This window comes from Cynoglossus semilaevis, chromosome 20 (assembly GCF_000523025.1).
Source record: "Cynoglossus semilaevis isolate Cse_v1.0 chromosome 20, Cse_v1.0, whole genome shotgun sequence".
In the NCBI taxonomy this organism is placed as follows: Eukaryota; Metazoa; Chordata; class Actinopteri; order Pleuronectiformes; family Cynoglossidae; genus Cynoglossus; species Cynoglossus semilaevis.
In genome coordinates, this window is record NC_024326.1 from 6,645,404 (window position 1) to 6,671,584 (window position 26,181).

Here is a 26,181-nt window from a genome sequence, read left to right on the forward strand (position 1 = left end):
ATTTCACACTCTGAAATTAAACTGGATTGCTTCTGTTGGCTCCAACTGCTGCTTCATGACTGACGTGTTGCGGCGAAAGCCTGCATTTTCGTGACAACTAGTCTCGAGTATTTTTTAAAGGTCCATTAACCTGAAATTATGGTTTTGAAATGGCAAGAGGGCAAATGGATAGTCAATATTATTATAGGGGGGAGAAAAAACATTCAACCCCCACGTAGTGACACCTCGTCTTTAACTTTATCTGCTTCAGAACGATGAGCTGCTGCAGTTCAGATTTAAGAATCTAGAATGGTTCTGTTTTGTGAACGAAAAAAGAAAAAACTCTGGGCAGATTGACGACCTCCTGAGCTGTTCGTCTGCGTCATCCCTGTAACACCTAACGTGCCATAAATGCTCCAGGAAGTCTGGCTGTGTGTCAGGGAACAGCTGGACTTTTTAACTCAGACCATTTGGACTAAACGCTGCCTTATTTCTTGTCTGTTTTATTTTATTTGTCTGACACATAAAAAGGCCGTCCCCATATTTTTTATCTTTTTACCACTTCATTAAAAGAAAGATGTTTCTTGCCCTTGTCTTCTGACTGTAAACCCAGTTGTTATATAGCATCCACCTCTAACCCCTCCACCATCTCCCCCCTGTATTCAGACTTGGCACGAGTGCACGCTTCGTGCTGCTTGCTAACTCGTCCCCTGTGACATGACAGGCAGGGCCGACGGCTCTGGGAGACACAGGACCGTAGTCTTTCTTTTCCTGTCAGGGGCTCCGTGTGTTTACTCTGTGGCTTTCACACCCATTCACTGCTGACAAAGTGAAGTAAAGAAAAACCATAAAGAGCCATTGAAACAAGGCCGCAGAAATCGGTGCTGTGTATTTTAAGCACGTTTCTATTGCAGGCCTGGAACTCTGACGTGTATTTGTGCCACCGTTCTGATTAAATGAAATCTTAACCTTCATGTCTCCTAAAGTGGTCCCTAATCACCGGTCTCTATCCCAGGGTCATAGTGGAGTGCATTCCAAAATGGGTTACGATCCCACTCTCTTTCTCTTCCTGCCTCCTCAGACTCCATTACTTTTAGTTTCTCTTGTCCACATCTCTATCTCTTTGTTTAACCCCTCACACATGGCGCGGCTGTGACGCAGCGAAATGCCCCCGCCACCCTGCCCCGTGCTGTTCTCCCAGGGCTAGATCACAGTGTTCTGCTTCCAGTACAAAAAGCCAGGACTCTGCCAACCCACCTGTCCAAACCACACTATCAAGATCCCCATTCATCAGCCGCTCTGCCGGCCCTTTGTAATTGTTCCTTCTTATCAGTGGGAGAGCAGGGACCCTCTGGGTTTCTGACACAGATTTCTTGTGCCCTGAGGGGTAGATATTGTTCATCTGGCTCTGACCTCAAAATAGAACTGGCAACAAAAGCTATAATTGCCAGTTCAAAAACATTTCTCCTGTCCTTCTTGGTCTGTAATTAAAGAGTTTAGCCTGCAAAATGCCGGAGAACAACCTGTGGGGTTTATGTTGACTGAAAGAGAGTGAAAAAGAATTCAGGTGTGTGTCCAACTTCCTCGCATTTAGAGAGAGAGGGAGGGACTGGGATCTCTAGGTGAGTGCAGCTGTGATGTAAGAATATCTGTACATGCCATCAGGTATGGCTTTCTGAGAAACACCGGACACTAAAAGCAGATGTAGATCCAAGCAACTTTTCATAAAGTGAATGAAACAAACAATAAACAGAAGACAAGCTGGGCTTGATTTTTTTTTTTTTTTTTTTGCACTGGAGGCTCCTGGGAAGAAATCATCTGCAGCAATGGCCCCATGTGTTTCCCATTATGAAGGTCTCCAGTACACTAAAGCCCACAACAGCAAGGAACCCCAAATTATAGCTACAGTATACAACATAATTCACTGAGGCAAGACAGACAAGAAGGCTGCAAAGTCTATAAAAAAAAGACAACAGCGTAAGGAAGCTGTGCTGAAGAAGAAGAAGAAGAAGAAGAAGAAGAAGAAGAAGAAGAAGAAGAAGAAGAAGAAGAAGCCTGCTTCGTCACTTGGTATAGGTGCCCTTCCTGACCTCCAGCTTTACCTGGACCAGATTGACTGGACCTTCTCCATTATGGACGTGCAGAACGTGCCCTGAATGCCAACTCAGCTCCATGAAGGATGACCTTTAGCTTGTCCCTTAAATCAGGGGTTGCACAAGTGCTAGTCCTCATAGTGACAACACAGAGTTTTTAAACCAGATGACCTTCCTAACGTGCTTTAATCTGGGTCGAATAAACTCAGAACGCGCCGCGTAGCAGATTATAAACTTATCATTACACACACTCTTGTCCAATTACACTAATCCACAATTGATACAGCTTTTATTCCGGATGCACTTCCTCATGCAACCTAACCTGGGGATTGGGGACTAGGTGGAATGGAACCCGAAACCCTCTGCATGGTAGGCGGGAATCCTCGCCCTGTGCCACTCTAGCCCAATAATACTCATTCACAGAAGAAGAAAAAAAAATAACCACAGGGCTAGTGCCTGCACAGTTTGAATGGGTCCCTTCTCTTTCTTCAGCCTCTCTCTCTCTCTCTCTCTTTTATACACAAACACACTCACACAGACACACACACACACAGTTCTGGTTTTAATAGGGCTCAAAGCCAAAGTAAACACAGAGAGGTGCCCTGTTTTTGCAGTTTAAAGGACAAAACAAAGAAAGGAAAGTATTACAGAGTTTGTTTTAATTTTGTCTCTTTACAAAGTGTTTAAACTCTGGTAAAAAAAAAAAGAAAAGAAAAGTTTTTTATTTTTACCTTTTTATAATCTGGCAATGAAAAATGTGAGTCTTCCTCTCCTTTTCACTGATATCTCTGGGACTGGAGTGTAGTCCTGCTTCTCTGCCCCTCCGTCACACTGGCTCCCAGCAGACTGGGCTCATTTTCCTCTGCTGGAATGCGCCCTCAGTCACTTTGTCCCGCTTTGGAGCCGCTCGACTTTTATCCTTGCTGGAATAAAACTGAACTCCTCTTTGTGGGATGAAATGCTTTTCTTTCTCCGTCTACTTTTACCTGCACTCAGTTCCAAATCACTTCCTCCGGTCCGTGGAATCACTGCTGCTGCAGCCGCCTCCACAAGTCCTGGCACGGGATAGTCCTCCCTCCTGCACCGCTACAGGCTGTCTCCTTGTTCCCTCCCCCTTCCACTCTACCTCCCCCTAATCTGTGGCCTCCTCCTCCTCGCCATCACCTCCTCCTTCCTTGCCTCCCTTCATTTGTTCTCACACTCTTCTCTGTCTCAGACGCACGCAAACTTCCGGTTAAAAAACAAAAACACCAAAACCACTGAACAATTTAAAAATGTTGAGAGTCTGTTTACAAACACATATCAATACAGACAACACTCCGGGAATATCCTCCCAGTTTAATTATAAACTATATTATTATTATTATTATTGTTGTTGTTGTTGTTGTTGTTGTTGTTGTTGTTGTTATATACATATCCTGCGCAAAATGTTTATATTTTCTAAAAACCTTAGACTTAAATCTGTATTTCTAAATTAGTGATAATATTTTTTTATTCCCTGTGTATAGATGCATACGCTGAAAAGAAAAACATAACAAAAAACACAAGGAATGGTGGGCGTCCTGGTAAATCCTTTCTTCTCTTGCTCCATAAAATAGTTTTTTGAAGTATTATTTAATATTCTTGCAGATATTTTGCACACAAAAAAACATATGATGACAAAAAATTGGAAAGCTAGAAAGTGGACCTTTAATAACAAATATTTATTTGTAATGCATGATTGAAACTTGTTAGTTCACACTGTGCCACTGTATTAAAACAGAGAACTACAGTATTTCACCATAAGATTAATCTGTTTTGTGCAAAAATATTAAAGAATAATAAGAGATATTTTTTTGTACTGTATACTGTGTATGTATGCACATTTTACTACACCCAGTGACATTGTCTTCTACATTTTACCCATTCATGAACCAGGAGCAGTCGGATACACTTTACTACAGAGTTTTGTTGGGTTTTTTTTTTCACTTGCTGAGCAAACCACAGCCCCGACAGTCGTGAGTTAAAAACGGGCAACTCTCAGATCACAAGCCTAATTCTGTAACCACCGGGCCATGGACTGTCCCCAGTTCTCAGGGCTAAACCTCATCTGAGGTACAGGGATAGACAAAGGAAAGGAAATCTGTGGTCAGATTTAGCTTTTTTCACTTTTTCTTTTTCTGGGTAAAAAAAAAAAGGCTTCTTGTCAAATGAGAGACCACCCAGACTCTGTAAACTCTGTGGGAGTGCATCAGGACCCAAATACTTATGGAACTGCATGTTGTTATCTTATAGAGGACTATATTGATGTTTCATCGAAGAATTCAGCATTGTATAATTTCTCAGGTGGTCCTTTAATATTTAAATGTTACATTTTTCAATTGTGGTTTTGGGGTTAAAAAAAGAAAGAAAAAAAATGTCCTTTGACCAACCTGAGTGCTGCCCTCATGTGTCCCATATTGGAAATGTCTGGGGTTTTATTTTAAAGGAAAATTATATTATTGTGATCGAGGTCTTTTTAACCTTTTGAAAACAAACAAAAGGCTGTGCTCAGAATTGTCTTAATAAATGCAATTTTTTTTTAATCCAGCATTTGTAGTAAGTACATAATACGTAAATAAAATTAGGATTTCATTGTTTAAGTAAATGTTTCAAGAATATCATCATTAATCACTGGTCACATCCTTGTCCCTCTCTTAGTGTAAGTTACTGAAAAGATCCTCGTTATTTTCTTATTAATTAATTTCTAATGGCTGATATAGAATGTTTTTCCAAAAGTGAACGTGCATCTAGTCTTAAGAGGCGACAAGGCGCCATCTAGCGGCAATATTGTGTGTTGCTTTTGACTCTACCAACTTCAACCTTTTCCACATCACTATAGAATAAAAGAACAAGTGAATTTTTTTTTTATTTGCTTTAATAACAGTTTAATGATAAAACAACATGTAATCACATTATTATATAACCAGCTACAATCTCCACATTTTAATCAGTAAAGACTAAAAAAATCCAGCTAGAGTGATGTGACTAGAGCTAAACTACGGTAAAAATAAAAATACAACCAAGTAATTTGAGGGCAGTGTCTAACAACCCTGTTGAAATATACCAGTGTTACATTCTATTCATGTGGGCAATCAAACAAGAGCGTGTGGGTTATATGGAGCATTAAATTTAAAAACCAAAAGCACCATTGATCTACAATCAATCAATACACTTAAATGAATTTGATTCTACAATCAAAAAACTCTCCCTATATCTACTAAAAACAGAAAAAAACGTTATAAAAGCAGTTTAACATGTAATTGCACAGGATCTGCTACTAATGAATCTAATTACTTATCTAATTACTATTGCTTATTAAGAGATGGAGCTGCTATTGTAAGTAGAACTGCTGGAAGAGAAGCTGTAGGTGTAGGCAGAGGAATAATCCACACTTCCTCTACGAGACCCAGCACGAGAACCAGACCTGGATCCAGAGCGAGATCCAGGGTTAGAGACGTTGTAAGGGCTGCTGATTCCCTTGGAGGACACTGAGGAGGCCTGCAGCAGCTTCATACCATTGCTTTCCTCCACCATGCAGCCGTCCATGGCTTCCTTGTAAGAGATCTTCAGTTTTGTCTTGGGGCAGGTCAGATTCTTCTGATGGGTCTTTGTGTCCTGAAGCTTCAGTGCTGCTTGACCGTCCAGCCATCCTTTGCGGATAGCCTCTTCTATGGTAATGCGATGTCCACTGCCGGGCTCAATCAGGCCTCCTGTCAGGTACTGGAACTCCAGAAATCGCTGACCTGCCTCGTAGGGCAGCCATGTCTCCTTGACTGCTTCTGCTGCAGACATTTTTCTTTTGGACTTCACGTCCTCAAACCCAATGTAGGCTTTCTGAGCAGGTTTGAGCTTATTCGCCATGCTGTCCTCAATAATGCCCTGCTTGGCGGCATCCTGCAAGGATAATCTCTCACCGGTGGCGGGGTTGATAATACCACCTGTGCAAGACTGTGCCTCAAGCAACCTTTGTGCAGTAATAGTGTCAACAATTCCTCTTCGAAGACCTTCAGAAATTGTTATCTTCTCCAAAGTCTCAGTGTCAAATATGGCTGCCACAGGGCTCTGGTCGTCAAACATCTCAGGGGGTGAGACAGTGATAGAAATACTGCTGATGCGTCTACGGACCGTGGGAGAGGAAGGTGCAGCATTGGTGGGGCTGCTGCAGGTGATCATGTCATCTACATTGGTGGCTGAGATGGCCATATCTGTGCTGTGGGTGTTGCTGATAATTTGGTCGGCAAACTGGGTCAAGGTGAGGGAGCCGCCACGATACTGATCGTAATTTTTCTGGTCAATTATTCCACGCTCCAGGCAGTCCTGGATGTCATACTTTGTCCCTGTTTTCCGGTCCACTATCACCAGACGTGAGGAGCCATCTGACCCTTGGATGGTTATTTCCTCCCACTCACACTCTTGCTCTGACAGGTCCAGGAAGGTGTCGTAATCGATCAGCTCTTTGTGATAGGCCTCCCTCACTGACATCTCCAGTCCAGTGTCTGGGTCCACAATCACAACCCGTCTCTTGCGGAGAACATTGGTTCGGCTCTCTTGGGACTTCTCAGGCTTGTTCTTGTCTCTAAGTGGCAGAAGAATGAGGCCTGTTTTTGAATCGGTAATGCACCTGTCTTTCAGCTGGAGGTATGTCAGGTTTTCTTTGGTGTTGGGATCAAAGAACCCTTTTGTGTCATCTCCTTCATAGGTAAGGATCTCATTCATCTCTTCATCAAAATACCCTCTCTTATATGCAACAGCCACATCAATGCGGTGGCTCTCTTTGGGGTCAATAATGCCACCGCTGGCAATCTGTGCCTCGAGCAGACGGATTCCATGACCTTTCTCAATAAGATCTTTCTCAATAGCCTGGAAAAGGGAGATTGTCTTTCCTGTGGCTGGGTCTTTGTATCCAGTTACTGCCTTCTCTGCAGACATCAGTTTATTCTTGAACTCCTTTCCAATCAAGCACCTCTTCGCTGCTTCTTCGACTGTTAGGAAGTTATTGTTGACTGGATCCACAATGAAACCAGATGCGGCTTGTGCCTCCAAAAGCTCCAGGGTGGTTCCTCGCATCATAAGACCTTCCTTCATGGCCTGATAAAATGGCAGGATTCGATCATTGGCTTCGTCATAGATACCTGCAATACAGGAAGAGCCGTACAGGTATGACTTCAGCCTGTCTTCAATGTCTTTACTGGTGAGCTGGCCTTGTTTAATTTTCTCCAAGTCAGATGGATCCAAAAGTTCAGACTTGACCAGGTCTGTGATAGAGACTTCTCCACGGAGACCCTTTACTGTCATGGGCGTTTCTGGACCACGGAGCAGCAGCAAACCATTAACGTGTTCCACGATACACTTCTTCCTGAGTTCACTGTATGTTACCTTCTCTCCTGTGGCAGGGTCCAGGTAGCAGGTGGGTTTTTTATTTAGAGCCCTGTAGAGGTCTTCATTTATAAGATTCCGATCTAAGGCCAGATCTTTGGGAAGGAAGACGCTCAGAACGGGGTCCAAAATGCCTCCAACAGAGTCTTGCGCCTGAAGCAATCTAACAGCCGTGTCTTTATCTACGCGTCCCTGTTTACAAGCCTGGCCAACAGACAGGACTTTGCCAGTATATGGATCTTTGAAGCCCAAACTTGCTGCTTCGGCAGCAACCAGAGTGTCTCTGTCTTCTGTGTCCACAATTCCTCTGGAGCAGGCAGTATCCACAGGCATTCTTTCATTAAAGGCTGGGTCCACTATGTAGCCCGTAGCAGCTTGTGCTTCGAGAAGCATAAGAGCACTCTCCGGGCTGAGGAGGTCCTTGTTTTTGGCTTCAGTGAATGGTATCTTCCCATGAGCACCAGTTGTCATGCCAGAAATCACTCCAGTGCCTTTCAGATTGACCTGGATGTCCACAGCCACCTCATCCACTGACTTCTTTCCACTTAGAAGTTGCTCCAGAGTGGCTTTGCTGATAATACCACAGTCACACAGCTGGTGGGCTGTGACTTTTTTCCGCACCCCATCAAAGACTAGTTTAGATGGATCGACCGTTGGGGTCTTCTCATCTGTCTGGGTCTGCCTGTTCAGAGAGCTGGGTTTCTGCTGCAGCCTCTGTATCTCTCTCAGCAGGGCATCTCTCTTGAGAGCCAGCTCTGACGCTTCCTTCTCAGAGATCAATAGCTTACTCTTGTACCGCTCCTCAACCATCTTTAGCTCCCTCATCAGCCTCTCAATCTCACTCTTCAGAGAGAGCCTCTCACGATGGGCCTTGTCTTTGTCTGATTCGCACTGCTTAATTAGGCTTTCTCTCAGCTCGTACTGGCTCTTCATGTGGTTGAAATCCTTGAGGAGGGAATTCTTCTCGTCCTGCAGCCTCTGCTTGTTGCGGAGCTCGGTCTCCAGTGTGAGCTTGATGCGATTCAGCTCCTCTTCTATGCGCAGATGACGATTCTTGTCCTGTTCCAGCAGTTTGAGTTTGGACAGCAGACTGTCTTTTTCCCGTAGAATTTCAGTGTATTGGCTCTGGGATTCATGGACTATTATGGATGTCTGTGGAAAAAGGTAAAGAAAAGCATAAATTAATCATTAATAAACAGATATGCCCCAGAGTAGTCACATGATCTATGAAGCAGTTTATACTTGGATTCAAATTAATCTGGCAAATGCAACCCTATGCCTATTATAATAATAACATTATATTATTATTATTATTGTTGTTGTTGTTGTGTATTAATGGGCATAGAAAGAGGTGAACATGCATATCCCAGCAAGAGTGTTTGTAAATTCATCTACTGCACATCTATTGCACTTATTACCAATGAAGCAAAGCAGAGATAAAGTTAGTTGAGTTGTGTGCAGAATTATGAAGTGATCCTTCAATGCAATCAAAAATACCTCAATCGATTGCTTTTGGAATTTTTCTATTTCCAATTTAAGCTTTTCTCTCTCCTTGGTGAGGTCACTGATGAGAGCCTGGAGCTCTGCTGTCCTCTTGGTGGTAGTCTGAAGCTGAACATGCAAGGCCGAGATCTGTGTGGCCGTCTCCCCATCAACGCTGTCTTTGGAAAGCTTCAGCTGATCCCTGTCTTGTTTCACTGCCCTCAGTTCTTCTTCCAACCTGAGTCTCTCCTTTGTCAGGTTCTGTGTCAGAGTCTTCAGCTTCTCGATCTCAGTAGTATATTCGTTGAGCTGGCGGCTCTTCTCCTCAATGGTCTTATATAGACTCTCATTACGTAGATTAAGCTCATGAATTTTGGCCTGCTCCTGAAGGAGTTTCTGTTTCAGAGCCCTGAGCTCAGCTGTCACAGCTGCCAGATCCTCCTTGGTGATTTTTTGCTCTCTCAGGCTCTTTTCCAGAGAGTCCTGTAGGACCTTCAGGTCCTGCTCATACTTCCGTTCAATGTTGGTAGCTTCCACCTTCACTGATTTTAGTGTGCTGATTGTGGTTGTGTGCTCTCTGCAGGTTTGGGTCACCCTCTCCAGCTCAGCTTCCATCCTCTTTCTCCGTGTGAATTCCTCTTGAGCTGACCTCTTCTGCTTCTCCAGCTCAGCCTCCATACCATCCAGGGAGGACTGCAGTTCTCTGATACGGCTCTGGAGCCTGGCAGAACTCTGCTCAGCTTTTGTTTTTTCAGTGGTTTGCTTCTCCAGCTCCACTCGGGTGATGCGAATCTCCTGCTCAGACACTTTAAGTTTGTTAATTGCTTCGAGATAGGAGGCGTTCTTTGCCTTCAGCTCTGCTTCGGCCTGCTTCAAATGGTTGATTTCTAATTCCAGAGCTCTTCTCTTTTTTCCTTCCTCTTCCAGGTTAAATGTCAGCACACTGATCTGTCTGGACTTTTCTTGGTTGCTTTTGGTGATTTCTTTTAATGTGATCTCAACTTCATCTTTGCGTTGTGTAGCAGTTCTCAGCTGTATCTCCAGCTCACTGCGCACCCTGGTCTCTTTTGCCACCGAGGCCCTCTGCTGGTTTGCTTCTTGCTCTGCCCTGCTCTTCTGCTCTTCTGTGTGTGAGATTGACAGCCTCAGCCTTCTGAGCTCCTCCTCTACATCTCTCTTCTCAGCTGCAAGTCTGTCAATTTGCAACCGTAACCCTGCTGTATCTTCTTCCTTTTGTTGCGAGGCCTTCAGGATTGTAGTCTTGGTGACGTGGATCTCTGTCTCATATGTCTGCTTAAGCTGATTAATCTCTTTGGTGCACTGTGTTCTTACCTTTGACATTTCTGATTCAGCATTTCGTCGACGTGCTGCTTCCTCTTCCAGCAGTATCTTCATCCTCTCCAGTTCACGTTCCTTGTCCTTCACACTTTTCTCAAGGTCAATCTTGGTCCAGTTAAGCTCCTCCAGTTCCTTCTGCCTGCGACGAACCGCTGCCTCATACTCCTCTTGCTGACTTGCGTAGCGCTCCTCCGCTAGCCTTTTTTTCCTCTTTTCCTCTTCCAGTTCATACCTAATGCGGGTCAGCTGGTCATTGAGATCTCGCAGCTGGGTTTGTGTACTGTCCAGACTATCTCTGGCAGCATTGGCCTTCATTGCTGTGGATGCCTTAATTTCCTCCATAGAAATGATAATCTCTTTTGACTGAGTGAGCTCCAGTTTGTAGCGGGCCAAAGCATCCTCCAGAGACTTGTTTTTCTGATCATTATCATGGATGTCGCCCTTCAGACGCCTCAGTTCCTCCTCTAGCATTTCGATCTTAGTGTTCCTGATCTAAGGATAAACAACACAAAATTAACTTAGATGAGAGTAGATCTAATCAAATTCATGGAAAACAAAACACACAATTTACCTTAAGCTCTTCCATGTTCTTCAACAGTTCACCCAGGAATTTGTAATAGTCACCAGAGCGGGTAAGAAGCTCAATGTAGCGGGACTGGAGGTTAGTGGCCTGTTGACATCAAACAAGTGTATATATGGTATTTTTAAATGTGTTGCCATGTATGATCATTTAGCTGGTGGATATGGGTAAATATGTAAAAGCTCGTACCTCCTGTCTTACAACAGAGGCAGGAGACTGCAGCATTGTCCTCTTGATGGGGATGTTAAGCAGAGTTTCCAGACCTGAGCTGTAGGATGCCAACTGTAGCTCATAGTCCTGGGAGAGTACAAAGAAATACAGACTAACCATTTTAACATGGTTGTTTGTGTATCAGCTTAGTGGAGAATACAGAGACGCTTTGACCTAAAGGTCAACGGCAGCCAAATCAACTACAAACCTTTATGGACCCAGCACAGGTGTCTGCGTTTCTCTGCAAATCTTCTACCTTCTCCTTCTTTCCTTTGATTTCAGTGTGAAGTCCCTGTTTAACAAAAAGTGAAAAAATTGATGTTATTCCACAAAAGTAAAATTTGTATAAATAGGAAAGCTACTACAGTGTCTCACAGCTGCCATTGTCTAAATTTAGGTTCAGTTTTGTTATTTTTCCAAAGCAAAATCAGCTCAGTTTGAATAGGACAAGTGACTATATATTGTTAATATCAACAGGAAGAAAAAAAACATGCCTTCTGTTGGTTGAGGTGGTTCATTAGAGTCTGGATGTCAGTGAGCTTAACCGTTTCAAGGCTGTCCTGTCGTTTCCTAGCATTGTCTATCCACTGCTCCAGGGAAGTGCTGCTCTGCTGATAATGTTTCAGTTGTTGTTCCTGCTTCTCCAGGTCCCACATTCTGGAAAGGGAAGCGTGGGTCGAGGTCGGGAAAGGAAAAAGATCATGTTGGTTTTGAGAAACAATGCATGGATGGAAAACACTATTTGTGAATACTGAATCACTGGAGGACTATTCTAATGCACCTGCTATCAATCTGGGCTTGGATGCGGCGCCAGCGGTCAGACAACTGACCCACCAGGTCAGAGTACTTGGACAACTCAACGTCGCACTTGTAAAAGGTGCCGGGAATTTGATCATTCCACTGTGTGGCTTTAGCCAGGTTGGACTCCATAGATGTGAGCAGGTCTCGTTTGTGTTCCAGATCACTTTTCATTTGCTATATATGAGCAATGGAGGAAAATATTTAAAAAATAATATTTTGATAGATTCCTTAGATACGACACAAATTATTGGCAAATAGCACTATTTTTTTTAAATTCAGAAATCATGCAAACCTTAAGGACACTACGGTAGTTTTCCACCTCTCGAAGGTCCAGAGATGTAGTCTCCTTCTCTGTGAGCCTGGCCTCATGGACTTTTACAATATCCTCAGCTTGGAGAAGGCTCTGGAGCAAAGCCTGAAGTGCTGTCAACCTTTAAAACCACACGTTGTCATTATAGCACGATCTATTGACCAAACATCACTGCAGCATGAGAGGAGTAAAAAAAAACCTTTGGGTGTAGGCGGAGTAAAGACCCTGCAGGCTCCCGAGTTTCCGATTGATGATTTCTTGTTCGGATCGTAGAAACCTGGCTTGCTCAGAATCAGGAGATACCCCATCCAGTTGTTTCATAATTCTTTCTCTCAGATGCAGGTACTCGTCATGAATGGCATCCAAATCTTGGTGCACATGCTGTTAATTTTGAAAGTTATTGGCATTAGTTTCTGACTTTTTAGTGGCATTTTTAGACAAACGAGGCAAGTATAGTCTAAAAAAAAAAAAAAATGTGTTCACCTGGAGCTTTTGGATGTTCACAGAGCACTCATGCACACTGTTCTCCCCCAGGGGAATGTGAAGGTGGCTGGTGAGGCCTGACTCAGCCAGCTCCAGCCTGTGGCGGATTTCTTGCAGACTACTGAGCAAAGTCAAACTGATTTTGGGGACTTTGGGTTGTGGAGGCTGTTTTGTGGGTTCAGTCTTCACCTCTTCATGTTGTAGTTGTTGATAGAAAAAAAAATATGTGAATCAGTTTATTTAGGGGGAAAAAATCAGCTCATTAAAAAAAAATGGCTCATCAAGTTTGGGACTCACCATGACCAGGCAGCTGGATGATCAGTGTGTCATAGTGGTTCTGGGTTCTATCAAAGTGACCCTGGATTGTTTTCTTGTCCTCCTCTCCAAACATCTCAGATGATTGACTGGCACGAAGGAACTCTTCGTAGTGGGTCTCCAGTCTTTTAACGATGCTACGGTACTCCTCAGGACGCATGTTAGACAGCTGTGGAGAGGGTGGAGACGAAAAAGGTAATAAATGTAACAAAGAAACTGAGCTGAGCTTCTAAAAAACGAAGTAAAATTACAGTGGATAATGTATTTTAACCATGTCTTACCATGCTGACGGTGAGAGAGTTGATGTAATTCATGTCCTTCAGGCAATACTGCCAGGCAATGAGACTCTTAATGTTGATGTACAGCTGATTCCAGATGCCCATGATAGCATCATAATACTGCTCATTTCTGTGTATCAGCACAAGATATTAGATATTCATAAAGTACATGTCAGAAACTCATATCTCAGGTCATTTATTTATTCCTCACTTGTTGGCAAGACCAATGCTGTGTGGGTTTGGTGGAGGTATGAGCAGACACACAGATGGAATCAGCATGTCCAGACCTCCAGGTCCTGTCACCAGCCACTTGCTTCGCTGCGTGTTGTCCTTCAGGATGCCTTCATTTCCCTTTAAAATTCCAATCTGTAGCAGCGAGGAACAGGACAAAAAACAGTGATCTTGATTTGAAGTGTTTTGTCATCATAATGTATCTGTCTGTCTCTGGGAGTGCAGAGAAATCCCCACCTGGTCTTGTTTAAAGTCACATAAGGCCTGGATTATGACTTGGCTGGTGCTCTTCTCCTCTGGATTCCGGGGTTTCAGCCTGACAATAGACTTGGACTTGCTGGCCAGACTCTGGACTTGCCTCTTATTCTCCATAATCCGCTCTTTCTCCCTCTGTGGAATAGATAACATAATTAAGCTGTTAGTATTTAATCCGGTCATTAGTGTGTGCAGCGACTACACACTGACTCACATTCCTCAGATCACGAAGATCTCTAACTCTGTGGGTAAAACAAGAATTACTCGAATTTTTTTGCTCCAAAAAACCCAGACTAACCAGAAGAAATGATATGCATATTATTTACCACACAGGTTATGCAGCAGATCAAATAACTGATGGTTGTTGGGTTTCCACTGTAGCAATTCTAAATAAGGAGTGTTTTTTTTAAGCAAGAAAGGTCTGGTCACGCCCTCCGCACTAGAGAATTCCACACTACTTGTTTGGCACTAAAATTCACGAGTTTGGCCTGGGGGTTTCATACTCAGTGGATCTACTACAAAGAGTTACTAGAAGTATTTACTCTGCCCTGCAGTGTTTGCTTGCTTCTACAACAGCCTCTGTGAAAAGTGACTTTACATTCAGAAATGGGAGTCTTCCAAGGAATGCACACAACAGCTGTGTCAGTGTTGTCTCTTTTCTTCTTTTCATACTGTCCAGAATTCTGGCAAGTTTCATATTTTTATGAAAAAATATTAGAAATATTAAAAATATTGGAATAGAAATATTGAAATATAGACAGCAGCCAAAATCTCCTTCTCATGGAGATAAAAAAAACATTTGGGTCTCTGCAAAGAATATTCATTTATCAGAGTCAGGGAAAGAAGGATGTGGACATCTTCCAGGTGAAACACTTTTTTCAGAAGGGACCTTTTTCAACTCACCGTTGTCTTCATATCTATCCACAGAGTTTGGTTTTAAATACCAGGTCTGGACAAGATCTAAAAGAGCAGTTAGTGACAGCTATGTACTTACTGATGACAGTGTTTCAGGTCAGTAACAAAAAGACACTGTTCACTGAGACACAATAGCAGCTGCAAAAGAGTTTAGAAGATAAGGTGAACTGACTGCTTCTGTCAATGGATAATCTATGGCTGGTCATCTCTTAGATGCCTTTGGCAGTTGTGTTTGACAGATGGTCAGTCACATGTCAATTAACCTTTTAACCTGTCCATTAAAAAATACATCAAAAGGTTGACCAGGTTGCAGTAATTCTTGGACTTAGTGGGGTGCATTTGTACCTCCAGGTTTTTCAGGAGCTCAAGGAGGTTTTCAAGTTGGGTGTTCTTATCGCAGGGGAACTTGGTTCGAATGGTCTCGTGTTGTTTCTGCAGCTTGGAATAGGTTTCGTTGGCCTCCTTGAAAAACTGAGAAAACGACAAAACAACGTCTTCATCGTCGTTTATATAAAAGCAGACGTTTTTAACAAACAGCAATGGGCCAACGCTCACCTGGCTGTAGGCAGCGTTCTCTTTCAAATGAACCTGAATACACTTGGTAATCTGAAGAAGCCAACTCCACTGAGTCTGCAGAGTGTCCATGTAGGCCTTCAGCAGCAAACACAGTCATCAGTGACAGGACAACACTGAGCAACTCAACGTTTAGGTAGATAAAACACAGTACTCACTTCAATCTTGTCTGATGCTGGATGTTGGCTGTTTAGGAGTCCGTCTGCTTTCACCTTCAGCTTGTTCAGCTCCTTCTCCTTCTCCTCTAAGTCGCTCATCAGCCTCTGTAAGTACGAAACAGGAACCAAACATGACCACAATGTTTTAACATTATGGCAAGATTTGCAGGAAATGTAATCAGAAAAGTGAAGCTATGACTGTCTTCATTGTTACCGAATAGCTCTCCTGTTTCCTGGGAATGTAATTGTCAATGTTTTTGTCTCCCCAATCAAACACAAGTTCCTCCTCCTCCCTCTCGTTCACCCACATGATGGCTCGGGAGATCTCCTCGATGATGTTCTGTAGCTCACGCAGCTGAATCAAGCGGCTGTGAGACATTTTCTAAAATAGACAGAATACGATGTATGATTATAGACATTATTCATGGCTATAACTTACTTTTTCTATTCCAAAAAAGATGTAAGTATAGTAAAGTAAATTCAATTCTGTACCTGCAGGGTATCCCATTCTTGTTCCAGTACAGAGCTGTTGTACTTGTCACCTCTCTAAAAAAATTCAATTGATTGGATTTACAAAAGATGGGATAAATAACTGACCACTTATTTAAAAAAAAAATATTTTCAAACAGCTAAAGGTAAGGCAAAAAATATATATTGATTAAATACACAGCAGAAGAGGACAGCTCACCAGTTCTTCTTTGGCACGTTCAACTTCATGGCTCCTTTGAATAGAACTGTGAAATTTGTTGTGGTTTAGGATTTGCTTTTCTAAGGTGGCAGAGTCATCTCCCCATGGCGCTGTCTCAATCATACGCTACAAAATGCAAAAACACAGTTTAAATTTTTTTGAACATTATATGAATTAAACAATACTAAATACTGTGTTTTATTAGGACATCTATATATGTGTTTGTGGGCATGTCCAGTTGCCACCAGATTTGTTTCACTTGTGTTTATTATTTTTCCACAACACTGGACTTTTTCCTCTTTTGTCCTCTAGGTGTCAGCACCTAATCAAAAACGCTGTTGTCAGGCAGGAAACTATTCCAACTATTCACTCTTGTTCTGCAGGCCTAAGCTTTGATAAGAACTCTGCCAGCACATCAACCTCCGCCCGGCCCTGCTCTTCACTCCCTCTTTCTCCCCTCCCTCTCACTCTTTGTCGAGGCTTTTGTTTTCTCACCACTCCCTTTTCCCTCATGATTACTCAAGCTGGAGCTTCACACGACACACAAATGTTCAGGAAAATGCAGTGAAAACATGCAGTAAATATTGAAAGATGCTGAAACAGTGAAAGATAGTAGAAGTAATAAAATATGTCGTACATATTTATAGCTTGGCTAATTATAAAGAAGCGAGTGGGAATATGAACGATACTGAGAGGTGAGGCTGAAAGTGGTGACAGAATGACTGGGTGTGGTTTTGAAGGGTTGGGGAAGAAGAGTGCAGACGCTGGGTGTGTTCACACAAACATGTAAGTAATCAACTGAACTGCCCCGTCCCTGTACAGAGTCTGAGGGAAGTGTCATATTTCACACTCCCTTACTTCTACTATTCCTCATCGTCTACCTGCCTCTGTCCTCAGTTTCTGACCCGGCTCTCTCCTCGTCACTCTGTCTCCCTCTGTGTCCCTTAGTGTCCAATGGCAGGCCGTTCTCACACACACTTTGTCTCAATCTCCCCTGCACCTCTATTGGCCTCTTTCACTCACAGGATCAGGTTCTAAAAGCCCGTCCAGATGGTTTCAGTTACAGAAGGTCAGAATGTGCGATAGCGTAAGTGCAACCACATAGACACACTCCTCCTTTCACATAAAAAAATAAAGTAAAGACTGGTGTGTCAGTACTTGCAGGCACAAACATGCAAGTAATAATCTCTACTGTTATGACAAGTAAATAACTGTTAACTACAGGATCCAAGTTTGTTTATTTTTTTGCAAGAATGTGGGAGATGTTGTCACCAAACACATCACATCACACTATAAAAAAAGTGCTTTTCTTAAGAACTCAACATTTAACCAGATAATTCTTCAAGCCTCACCTCAGTAGCTGGAATTTTTGTTTCATGCTAAATGCACTTCATGATTATGAATCACTTGAGTTAACTGCTTTAAACCTCTTATGGTTGTTTATTTTGTTTGTTTTTGCAGCTCACCTTTTGTTGTGCAATCCAACCCATGGCATCATTAAAAGCTCTTCCTCCGTCTAGGGAGCCCACGCTGCCCCTGTTCCGTCTCTGGATCATACTGAGCTGCTGTTGGAGGCCAACTTGCATGTTATGGAACTGGTCGACGCTGCGGAGTTGTTCATTACGTGAGCATAAAAAAAGGAAATGGAAATGTCACTGTGCTGCTCTGTGTTATTGTTTAGAACCACCACCGGATGTTTAGCTGCAGGCTACATTACCACGAGTGTGTGTACACTTTAACACAAGCAAAGTAACAAACAAAACTGTAACGAAAAACCAGCAGTCGATGAAAGCCCACATGAGCTCATCATCATTGTGTTACCTTTTGAAGACGTCATTGGGAATGCGCATTTGCTGCAACTCTGCGCCGCAAACCTTCAGCTGCTCCATTGTTTCTGCAGACATCATAATATATTTTTCCACATCCACAGGTGGCGCCCCCTATAAAAGTCACCCAACAATAACATCATTAACAACATCATAGCAATTATGTCAAAATAGGTTATCTGCTTCTCAGGTTGCGTCCTGCCCAATCCTGACACAGCATATTCTCACTGATGTGTCATCACAGACAGTTAAAATAACTCACCTTAACTTATCTCTGTGCCAATTAATCCAATTTAGACAGTAAAAAAACTTCAATGTTTTATTTTCTAATTGTGTAAAATAGTAAATAGTTTGTCAGACTTACACTCTGGAGCATCATCTTTGCTCTCTGCAGGAATTCGTGACACTGGTTGGTCAGAAGGATCGCTCGCTGCTGAATAGCCTGAACACTGAAATGAAGACAAGATCTGTGTTTGTAAAACTAAACACTGCTTAGGCACGCAAATTCTGTTTGGTTACTCCTGTGTAATGTTGTTTGAAAAAGAATAATACTGTCGACATAAATATATTATATATTAACATAAGTTTACAGATTTAGAGGAAATAGATTGTTTTTTTGGGACCTACTGTCTGTTTGTGAGACGTGCTCGGGGTCACGTTAAGGTCAAAACACACGTCCCACAACTATTCATAATTATGTATTACATTTTTATGTATAGTGAGAGTGTAACTCTGTGGGTAGAAGATAAAGTCTGAGAGGTTGCAGCACTGTTTATTTTTAAATGAATAGCATTTGTCAATAGGGGAGGATGTGGATGGAATGTGTGTGTGTGTGTGTGTGTGTGTGTGGCTGTACTGTATTTCCTCATAATGTAAAATAGACAGCATATAATGAATTAGCAGACACAGCCAGGGTTGCCTCCTCTGCTTATACATGTCAATATAAATTTAAAAATTGTTTCTGAAACATTTTATTAAAATATATCATCAGATGACAAGACCCTCAACCAGTATCTACACTGGATTCTGACTGACTTTACTTCAGATATGTGATAACAACACCTTTGGCTAAATAAAAGTGTTTTTTTTTTTTTTTTAAGAAATGCAATTTTTCAGTAAGACAATGGTGATACCGGTTTAAAAAAGTTTTACTTTCGATTCGCAGCGTTTCTGAATAAAAAGATCTCATTCATAATATTCCTTCCCTGTTTTGACTTAAGAAAATGATTAATAACAAATGTGTACAGCGCTATCAAATTCAATAACAAAAGACACAACAAAAAATAAACACGCTATAGTGGGGAAACAAATACCGTAGTCATTTAATATTTACTTTGTGTTTTTTTTTTTTTTCAAATATTAACCCCTTCCCACACACGGCAACGGCAATTGTCTTACATTTTTACGCAGAAAATTCTAATGTTGTTATTATTAAACAGCTTAAATGTGTTAAGAGTAAACTTTTAGTTAATTTCACTTCCACTTTTGCAGCTTTTTGGCAGAAGCAACAGGTTTTTTCCGAGGTTCTTACGTTATTATGCCACCTCCTCCTGCGCCCATGCTCATTTGGCCCTTGTGTCCTCCGTGGCCCCCGCCGTGCATGGAGGTCCGGGAGAAGGTGGTGTAGGTGTATCCGCCGCCGCCGCCGCCGCCGCCGCCGTCACCGACCGGGTAATCTGGCTGGAAACCGTTCCCACTACGGTACACTTCGTTCCCGTAGCATGCGCTCGCCAAATCCGGTCGTGAGTTGCTCCTGGTGCCCATGGTGGCCAGTTTAGAAGTGGAGCCGCAGAAACTCATGTTGTTTCTTCTGTTTAAAGTTGTATGTTTTTTGTTTTGTTTGTTTGTTTTTAAGCAGGAAAAGTTGTGGAGCTGTGCTGTCCAGACAGCAGACAGACCCTGCGTGTTTTTCCTCCCTCCTCCAAGTCTCTAGTTGCGCAGATAATGGTCTGACTGCTGTGAATAGGCGGAAGCGACAGAGTTTTGGATTCGGACAGAAACCACACCTTGCTGTGTGTTTACGAAACACTAATGCAGCCACCGTAGGCTGATCGGTGGGAAGAATAGTAGGCTGTAAAAAAAAAGCCATTCAGCGAATTCCAGGTGAAACTAACTTTGTGTTTTACCCTTAAGTTAATTTGTCAGCAGGATTTTCCTGTTTCACGACACAACAGTGGTGGAGACGTTTGTGGAGGTTGACATTTTAAAAAATATATATGCATGGCCCTGTTTTAATATCTATTGACTGTATTAGGATATGCATGCATTTGTAACGTGTATACTTGATCATGTCTACCCACCTAAAATTATGAACTGTTTATTAGCTCAGGAAGCATGCAAATAATATTTAAAAAGCCGTTGGATGCGATTTAGCAACATCTAGTGGTGAAGTTCCATGTTGGGACTTATTGTCATAAGTAAGTCATTTAATAACCTGTTTTAAAAAATTAAAAAATAAATATAAATCTGTTATATAAATAAAAATAAATCTGTTGAAAATATAAAATTACCAAATACCAATAACCAAACAACCATATATATATATATATATATATATGTATATGCATATGTTTTCTAAATTATTTTTCAAATGTTTCCAACACCAACACCAATTGAAGCTTAACAGCCTTTACTAAGGAATACCAAATACGTCAAATTCAACGGCCAGTGCTGTTGCTGCTACCAGGAAAATACCCCACTGCTTGAACTTTATGTCGAGAAATGGAACAAACAGTTAGTCCTATTGTTTGGACCACCTGTGTTGTAGATAAGCACCAGAGTGCTTTCACTTTGGCCAAAATGTAACCCAGATTGAATGCAGATTTGGGCAAATTCTTACAATAGTAGTTTTTATAGTTTATTTATAGTTTTTTTTTTCTGGTCCACAGAAAATGGTCTCATTTTAAAATAACAGAAGTGTGAAGCTTTTAGTCACGTTAGTATTACACAAAGTTAGTTTTTAGCTTTTAAATAAAGGTTTTTTGAAAGAAATGGCTTCAGACTACAAAATATATTCTTTGCAGCCATAAACAGAACCTCTCCAAAGTACTTGCTTCTATGGTACAAAATCCTTGGAAACAGCAGTTTACTACACAAACAACATCCTTTCTGAAGGGGTCTCTTTCATTGGGGGGTTTTACTGCACTGGCATACTTTCACTGAGGTACTGCACAAAAGAAGGGAGCCCTGACATACTGCAGTGTCGCCACTTGATGTCACTTTTTTACACAAAGCTACAAATATCAGTACTGCAACGGCTGATATTATCACATCTTTTGCCAAGGACTTGGCTAGTAAGAGAGTTTTAAATTTAGTTTTTTATATACAGTATGATAGATATGGATAAATAGCAATAAATCAGTATATATAGACCACTTTGAATAACTTCTTGAAGTATGTCCAAGTACTTTTACTGCAGACAAAATTAAGTATGGTGTGTGTAAAATAAATCACAGTGAGTCACAGGTTTTTATTTAGATAGCCAATAATTTAGGGGTGTTTTTGTTCTGTTATCATTTGAGGGTCACTGTGGACTCATTTAAACCCTGGCAAGTGATAGTATCGGACTCAGTCAGCAGTCATTAAAATAAAAACCCTCTACAGCATGACACAGAAGTGATGGTGGTTGTGCAAAGAATTTCTCATCCTGGGTTGAACATTCTTGAGGTCAAAGGGAGTCCACTTGTGTGTCAAGTGTTGTGTTGCTCAAACCAAAACCAAAAGTTGGCTTTGACATTTAATTTTCCAAAACAACATGCACTTCTTTTTGGTTTAGAGTTTGTTTGGTGCACGTACAGTATTTTACGGCACTTTTAAACTGTCTTCATCTTCTTTTCTGTTTTTTAAACCAATCAAACAGGTCAGGAGTGGGTGTGTCTGATCTCTGAAAAGTGAAAGAGAGTGAGACGGTTGAAGACACTGATCAGGGAGGGGTCACACATACTTACCTGTGAGGAGGCGGGTGGAAAAAAAGGTTTTTCTTTGGTGACATGATACTCTGTGTGTAATAAGATTGATTTAAACTCACAGAGTCATTTATGGAAAAATGATTAATCAAATAGTCACACATTTCATGGAATACACTCCCACAGACTTTTTAAAAAAAAAACTCTTGCTTGACGTATTCTGCCCTCTGGTGTTTCAGCTCAGAGCTATCATTATTACACCCACGGATCAATCTCCCAGAACTGATTTAAACTGATTGAGAGGAGAGGGAGGCTGGTCATTGGTGAGAACTCAACCAATGACTTTAAAGGACCAACGCCCCAAACAGGAATGTGTGTACTTGTGTTAAACACACACATCAGGTACATGTTGGCACCACCGTTTTCTTTGCTTGATATTTATCTTGTCATTCCGGGTCCCTGCTTTTCCAGCTGTAACACGACGGGCCATTTGTAATCATGTCATTTTCTCGAAAAGCCAGTCTCTGTCACAACACACCTATGAGCAGACACACCCTGCATTTTCTCCCCATTTGTCTCAGGTGGATTTTGCTTTGACTCTCACCTCTCTGTTTTTTTTTTTTTTGTTGTTTGTTTTTTTTGTTTTTTTTTATGCCACTTTAGCAACAAAAGCATCAGCAAGACTAAACATGTGCAAAGTTTCCACATTCCAGCTCACTAACAACAGCTCTCATTCCAACGTACTGGACCTGGACTGTAGGACAGTGAACCCTCCCCCTAATTAGGTGGCATTTTATCAGGTATATAAATCATAGGGTTAGGCTATAACAGCATCACAAACACTCAGTGTGGAGCTGGAGTCATGCTGTTGTTCGTCTGCTTTTTGTCCCATCAAGTCAAGAGTTTTCACTAGCAGTGACGTTGAGGTGTGGCAAACACTGCAGGGACACTTGAACAGGTGTCTGAAGGCCCTCTCACCTACTGCCTGTTCTATGCACTTTAATTATCCGTCTGTGTCTTTTTTGCCGCAGCACACAGGCTCTTTGAGAGAAGAGAGACTTGGAAATGGCTTCCTCGTTTACTCTTCAGGCTGAGATGGAGTAAATGTTTAACTTTGGATTTGCTTTGCACCTAGAGTCCATTATTGTCAGACCGTAACTTTTCCTGGTTGAAATGGTCCAAAGTTCACATGTAGATATTGTCTTATTTTATTTAACATTTGACCAGATAAGAAAGAGACGTTTTTGACCAGATAAGAAAGAAACGTTTTTTTATTTTATTTTTTTGACCAGAGCAACCCGGTGTATAATCGATGACTGACATCTGGGTTGAGGAGTCACACACAGATGTCTGGCTTGATGAGAATGAAGCAGGTGTGACTAATCATAAACAATCTAGTGACAATGCAGAGTGAGGGATGGAATATGTTGATATCATATTCCAGACATTAGCACTGACATCATTCACTGAGAGAACGGTAGGGAAAAAAGACCTGACATCTGGTTAAGAAATAGTGTGGATAACTATCATCGTAACTATGTCACAGCTTGTCCACCCACCGGTGGTGTCTGAGACATTTCACAGTTTCAGAATTTCATAAAGAGTAGCCACATGGTGGATACATGCTTAGTGCTCCTGCCTTACAGCCAGAACATCACTGGTTTAATTACCAGTGGTTTATTTCTGCCCCCCCCCCCCCCCCCCCCCGCCCTTTTTCATGCTTATCTACAAAAATATCTACAAAAATATATAACAGAATTATTTCCCTTGCATAACAGTGTAGTGTGAATGTGTGTCTAAGCAGCAGGTTATCTTATGGACTTTGACAGTATATGATTATATTGTTGCGCTTTGATGATTACGCTGCTCCTTCATTCTTAAGTTTGATTACACAGAGCAAAACTACGCTCCACTACTGCAGTAGTTTGAAACAAAGAGAGTGGAAAAAATTACACACAGAGGACAGATTCAAACGTCTTCCGGCAGAGTGGGAACCTTGTGGATTATATTTTCATTGTACACACCTTGTGTGTAACCAGGCAGTTTATGACACAGAAGCAGACATGGAGTACACACACACACATACAGATTCACTGATGACTCACACCTTAGAGTAATCCTTGACACACCTGAATTGTTTTCCAAAGACAGTTTGAATGATAACACGGGGCGATAGTCTGACGTGATAATGGTCGACTGGTTTCTGTTGGAGTGTAGCCATGGAGATTTGTTCATTCTGCAAAATAAGTTTTGAAGCCAGTCGTTTTTTTGTTGTTGTTGTTGTTTGTTTGTTTTTTTAAATGTAACTAGCTTAAAGGCAACGAACATAAGTTTGAAAAATTAGATTATATTTTACTTCTAACATATACATGGCAGTACAAGCACAAGAAAATATGTTGTAAATAAACAAGTACAAATAAGACAAATAAACAAGAATAAACAAACAAAAACAGAAAAGTGGGTAAATGAAGAATAAAAGCAGAAAAAAAAGAAACGTAACCAGTTTAAAAAGAAAATCACAGGGTGCAGTTTTGCTGTCTTCGCTTTATGCCTGCAGAGGTCATCAGTGAGTCACTGAACACAAAGGGGTAAAGCAGGACCTATTGGGGGGCTTCAGCCATACTTCATGGGGCCACTAAAGACCTGTCAGACGGACACTGCACCAGTAACTCCCACAACAACTAAAAGCTGTGCAAAAATGCAGGAAAACAATATTAAAATGTAGGAAAAAAATAATTCATTTAGGACCCCGACAGAGGTGCACCAGTGCTGTGTATCATAACTGTAGGCGTTTTCTCTTCACCATATTTAATTGTTTTTCTCTTTATCGCTGTATTTCCTTATATTTAACACAGAGGGTACTGTGCCTGTGTATTTTTGTCTGCAGTGTCACAGTATGGCCAGGAGGTCGAAGCATTGCTGAAGTTACTCTACACGTCTAGCAGAGCAGATAGGATAATAAAGTCACATGACCAGACAGAAAAAAAGAAAGAAAATGTCGGTGTAAATAATTAAACATGCCAAATGCACACCCTGCTGTCACAAACACTGACGTGGTGTTATAATAGAAAACAGGACAAAACAAGTATTACACTAAAACTATGGTAATGTGTATGACACGGTGTAAAGTACTGTGATCAGAGGAGTGGTGCGTTTGTTGCAGTTTCACCGTTAGATGTCACTAATTCCTACTTCCTGTACAGTACGAATATTTCATTGAGTACTATGTGCACAAATGGAGCTGGAAAACAATATTATGAAATTGAAGATCATTTTAAATGTCAAGCAGCGCATTCACATTTTAAGAAGGCCTTTCTTACCCATTTGAAACTGCTTTGGGGCAAAAAGGCTCACTGGAGGCAAATGTATTATTATGGTTTTTTGTTTTTTTTTTTGGTACACACATTTAAAACAGTGACTTGAGTTGCTCATACTCTCTACAGTAGTATGAAGAGCAATGTTGATGGTCAACACATTTTTTGGCCCATGCCCTTCAATTGGGGTTAATCTGGATGAAGGCCATGAATGACTGTGATGAAGGCTCCCTGCTGTGTGATGCCCTTCTAATACAGTAGTTGTCAATAAAACAAGTGATGCCAGTACCACCTAGACACTGATTTATGATAAAATGGTCTGAATTATGGGGGGGAAATCCTCAGTATGTTCAGTGTCTATTCAAGTAAATTACCCTGTAATGGATAAGTGGATGGATGGATGGACATATTTTTCATTTTCTTGTCCAAGGTTGCAATCAAGTTTTTACAGTTGACCCTGTGCACAGACCACGGTGTAGTTCCATATGCTGAAGCTCAGTAGATAAACCAAAGAGAACAACATCCTTTCTTCTACGTAAAGGTCATGTTATATCATGAGGCACTGGGAGAGGGGTGAGCCAGGGGTTCCTCTGTCTGCATTTCTATCTTCTGACAGAAAAATGCAAAAATCCTGTATGACTTTTAGGTCGAATACACTTGTGATTGACACTGAATAATTTTGATATTTTAATTGCACATGCTGACTTTAAATGATATGTACATGTTTAAAATAAATAGTAAGGGCTGTACTGTCTCTGGTTGTATCACAAGATGGTATTCATTCCATGAGGTATAAAAATATTTTCAAAAATATTTTCAAAATATGTATTATATTATAATATATTATAATATAATAAAATAGAAATAAAAAATTCTACACAAGACTTCACAGCGTCCCTACAGTGACTCTGTGGACCCCCTGTTAAAGACCACCACTATAAAGTATCACCATGTTTATACTTCAGCAAACTAAGACCAATTAAATAAATTTGATGTTTTTGTAGCACAATATATTCCCCATAAAGCTTTAAAATGATTGTTCATTGTATT

The 26,181-nt window shown here is 41.4% G+C and overlaps 2 protein-coding genes across 5 annotated transcripts in view; both read right to left on the reverse strand.

Annotated features, from left to right (window-relative positions):
- Window positions 1-3,172, reverse strand: part of LOC103396288 (tensin-3) — a 29,351-nt gene extending 26,179 nt beyond the window's left edge. For all 3 annotated transcript variants that reach the window (XM_008334314.3, XM_017042572.2, XM_008334312.3), the window contains exon 1: window positions 2,804-3,172. The gene's annotated coding sequence lies outside the window, so the exon portion shown is untranslated. The remainder of the gene's footprint in view (window positions 1-2,803) is intronic.
- A 1,778-nt stretch (window positions 3,173-4,950) lies between these two features.
- On the reverse strand, window positions 4,951-20,278 carry dspa (desmoplakin a). Of its 2 annotated transcripts, none has more exons than XM_008334315.3 (24): window positions 19,444-20,278; window positions 18,277-18,361; window positions 17,908-18,026; window positions 17,553-17,691; window positions 16,087-16,212; window positions 15,891-15,944; window positions 15,613-15,780; window positions 15,399-15,503; window positions 15,223-15,318; window positions 15,013-15,138; window positions 13,735-13,887; window positions 13,478-13,632; window positions 13,270-13,396; window positions 12,971-13,157; window positions 12,674-12,864; window positions 12,390-12,571; window positions 12,173-12,311; window positions 11,861-12,054; window positions 11,574-11,736; window positions 11,288-11,371; window positions 11,059-11,166; window positions 10,861-10,959; window positions 8,967-10,781; window positions 4,951-8,621 (listed from the first exon to the last, which is right to left on the reverse strand). In XM_008334315.3, the coding sequence occupies exons 1-24, from the start codon at window positions 19,710-19,712 to the stop codon at window positions 5,409-5,411; spliced, it is 8,097 nt and encodes a 2,698-aa protein (XP_008332537.1). In that variant the 5' UTR covers window positions 19,713-20,278; the 3' UTR covers window positions 4,951-5,408. The 2 variants fall into 2 exon arrangements, with proteins under 2 accessions (XP_008332537.1, XP_008332538.1); XM_008334316.3 differs by having other exon boundaries at window positions 10,284-10,781; window positions 19,444-20,276.
- Between the last annotated feature and the right edge of the window lie 5,903 nt (window positions 20,279-26,181).